Source organism: Cicer arietinum, chromosome 1, assembly GCF_000331145.2.
Source record: "Cicer arietinum cultivar CDC Frontier isolate Library 1 chromosome 1, Cicar.CDCFrontier_v2.0, whole genome shotgun sequence".
Taxonomy (NCBI): Eukaryota; Viridiplantae; Streptophyta; class Magnoliopsida; order Fabales; family Fabaceae; genus Cicer; species Cicer arietinum.
In genome coordinates, this window is record NC_021160.2 from 48,050,412 (window position 1) to 48,053,754 (window position 3,343).

The following is a 3,343-nucleotide window of genomic DNA, read 5'->3' on the forward strand; positions in this document are numbered from 1 at the left end:
AAGTTATATTTATTTTAATTTTTTTAAAAAAATTATAGAAAACACTTCACATATATAAGTGAAATAGACACAAATAAAAAAAAATAAAAATAGACACAAATAAAAAAAAAATAGACACAAATATTAATTTTAAATAATTATAATAATAAATAAATGATAAAAGAAATTGAGAAAATAACAAAATCTTCGAGTATCCAGCTCCAAACTTGTGAGCGTTACACACGCGCGTGTTTTTCGCTGCAAACCTCAAAAAACATATGCATCATTCTCAATATCCTCGCACACTATCACAAACACTACTAAAACTTTGTCTCCATCTCCATAGTAATAATTTTTCAAATACAAAATAGCATGATTCTGAACCCCTCTTTAAGGGCATTCACCAACACTTCATCTAACCCATTTCTCAGACTCAAACGTTTTTCTGTTGCACTCAATCCCATTACCTCTTTATGCGACACTGATCCTCACATTGCACATCATCTGTTCGACAAAATTCCTCTGATAAACCTCAAAGAACATAACCAGTTAATCTTCCGTTACTCTCGCAATAACCAAACCAAAGAAGCGTTCCACCTATTTGTGTCTCTTCTTCGTTCTTCTTTAACGCCTGATGAGTCCACATTGTCCTGTATTTTTAAGCTTTGTGCTTGCTCCTTTGATGGGACATTGGGTAGACAAGTTCATTGCCAATGCCTTAAATTTGGACTATCGAATCATGTTAGTGTAGGAACTTCCCTTGTTGATATGTATATGAAAACTGAGTCTGTTAGTGATGGAAGGAGAGTTTTTGATGAAATGGGTGAGAGGAATGTTGTGTCTTGGACTTCATTGTTCGCAGGTTATTCGTGGAACGGACTCAATGATTATGTGTGGGAATTGTTCTGTCAGATGCAATGTGAGGGGTGTTTGCCTAATCAGTTTACAGTTTCTGCTGTTATTGCAGCTTTGGCCAAAGAGGGTGGTTTTGATAAAGGATTGCAATTTCATGCCATGGTTGTGAAGCATGGTTTCGAGGCGGAAATACCTGTGTGCAATTCTCTGATTAGTTTGTATTCAAAGTTGGGGATGTTAAGAGAAGCTAGAGAGGTTTTTGATAAAATGGAGAATAAGGATTGGGTGTCTTGGAATAGCATGATTGCAGGACATGTGACAAATGGACAGGATTTAAAGACTTTTGAAACTTTTAATAGCATGCTACTTGCAGGGGCTAAGCCTACTTATATGACATTTGCTAGTGTTATTAAGTCATGTGCTAGTGTTAGAGAATTGATGTTAGTAAGAATGATGCAGTGTAAGGCCCTGAAGAGTGGTTTTATTACACACCAAATTGTCGTAACTGCGCTCATGGTAGCGTTGAGTAAGTGCAAGGAAATGGACGATGCGTTTAGTCTATTCTCGTTGATGGAAGAGGGTAAGAATGTGGTGTCATGGACTGCTATGATCAGTGGTTACTTGCAGAATGGTGGCACGGACCATGCTGTGAATTTGTTTTCCCAAATGAGGAGGGAAGGTGTCAAACCAAATCATTTCACATATTCTGCTATCCTTACTGTGCAGCATACTGTTTTCGTTTCTGAAATGCATGCCGAAGTTATCAAAACTAATTATGAAAAGTCGTCTTCGGTGGGAACTGCACTTTTAGATGCTTATGTTAAACTAGGAAATATTAATGATGCTGTAAAAGTTTTTGAGATAATTGAAACAAAGGACTTAATGGCATGGTCAGCAATGCTATCAGGGTATGCACAAACAGGGGAAACTGAAGGAGCTGCTAAAATCTTCCGCCAATTGATAAAAGAGGGGATCAAACCAAATGAGTTTACCTTTTCCAGCATCATTAATGCATGTACTGCTCCTACTGCGGCATCCGAACAAGGAAAACAATTCCATGCCTATGCGATTAAGATGAGATTAAACAATTCTTTATGTGTAAGTAGTGCTCTTGTTACCATGTATGCAAAGAGAGGCAATATCGATAGCGCACATGAAGTTTTCAAAAGACAACGTGAGAGGGACTTGGTTTCTTGGAACTCAATGATCTCTGGATATGCACAGCATGGCCAGGCCAAGAAAGCTTTAGAGGTATTCGATGAGATGCAAAGACGAAACATGGAAGTGGACGAGGTAACATTCATCGGAGTCATTACTGCGTGCACGCATGCTGGCCTAGTGGACAAAGGTCAAAAGTACTTCAATTCAATGATCAATGATCATCACATTAATCCAACAATGAAGCACTATTCTTGCATGATCGATCTCTATAGCCGTGCAGGGATGCTGGAAAAAACCATGCATATCATAAACGAGATGCCATTTCCTCCTGGTGCAACCGTGTGGCGCACTCTCTTGGGAGCCGCTCGAGTACACCACAATATAGATCTCGGTGAACTTGCTGCTGAAAAACTTATTTCTCTGCAGCCGGAAGACTCGGCTGCATATGTATTATTATCCAATTTGTATGCTGCATCAGGAAACTGGCAAGAAAGAACCAATGTGAGAAAACTGATGGATAAGAGAAAAGTGAAAAAAGAACCAGGGTATAGCTGGATTGAGGTGAAAAACAAGACATACTCATTCTTGGCTGGTGATTTGACACACCCTTTGTCAAACCAAATTTACTCAAAACTTTCAGAATTGACTATCAGGTTGAAAGATGCAGGTTATCAACCTGATACAAACTATGTATTTCATGATATTGAAGATGAACAAAAAGAAACTATTCTTTCTCACCATAGTGAAAGGCTTGCTCTTGCTTTTGGGTTAATAGCTACAGTTCCTGAAATTCCTATCCAGATTGTGAAGAATCTTAGGGTCTGTGGAGATTGTCATAACTATATCAAGTTAGTATCACTCATTGAACAGAGATATATCGTTGTCAGAGATTCAAATCGGTTTCATCACTTTAAAAATGGATTGTGCTCATGTGGAGACTACTGGTGATATTTGGGCTATAATGTTTTAATTTGAAGATGCTTAAGCACCATGTGCATTAGACCGTTTTTGCCGGAGAATCCATGAAGCATAAATTTTAATGGAAGCTTCATGTAAAGAGACTTGTCGGATTAGGAATTGAAATCCCAAGTACTATTATATTTGGTTCTTCAACTTGTGAAGGATGATCCATCAACAAAACTTTCAGAAAATATACCTTCAGTATTGCTATGACAAAAAAGTTCGTAGCATTTCTATAATTCGTTAACTGATTGTAGAAATCCTCTAATGTCCCAGCCAATTTTGCCGATGAACTGATTCAAGACAATTAATAATTAATTTAATTATTTGTGAAAATTCATCAGAAAACAGAAAGATATTTATTGCATACAAGTATATAACACTCTTT

At 37.4% G+C, this 3,343-nt stretch overlaps 1 protein-coding gene across 1 annotated transcript; it reads left to right on the forward strand.

The window, feature by feature from the left end:
- The first annotated feature begins 202 nt into the window (after positions 1–202).
- Positions 203–3,108, forward strand: LOC101496799 (pentatricopeptide repeat-containing protein At2g27610). The gene has a single exon (XM_004487673.4). The coding sequence runs from the start codon at positions 352–354 to the stop codon at positions 2,941–2,943; it is 2,592 nt and encodes an 863-aa protein (XP_004487730.1). The 5' UTR covers positions 203–351; the 3' UTR covers positions 2,944–3,108.
- The last annotated feature ends 235 nt before the right edge of the window (positions 3,109–3,343 follow it).

Excerpts from the sequence above, each read along its gene's own strand:
- LOC101496799 (XM_004487673.4), top strand. The coding sequence starts at position 352 with ATGATTCTGAACCCCTCTTTAAGGGCATTCACCAACACTTCATCTAAC.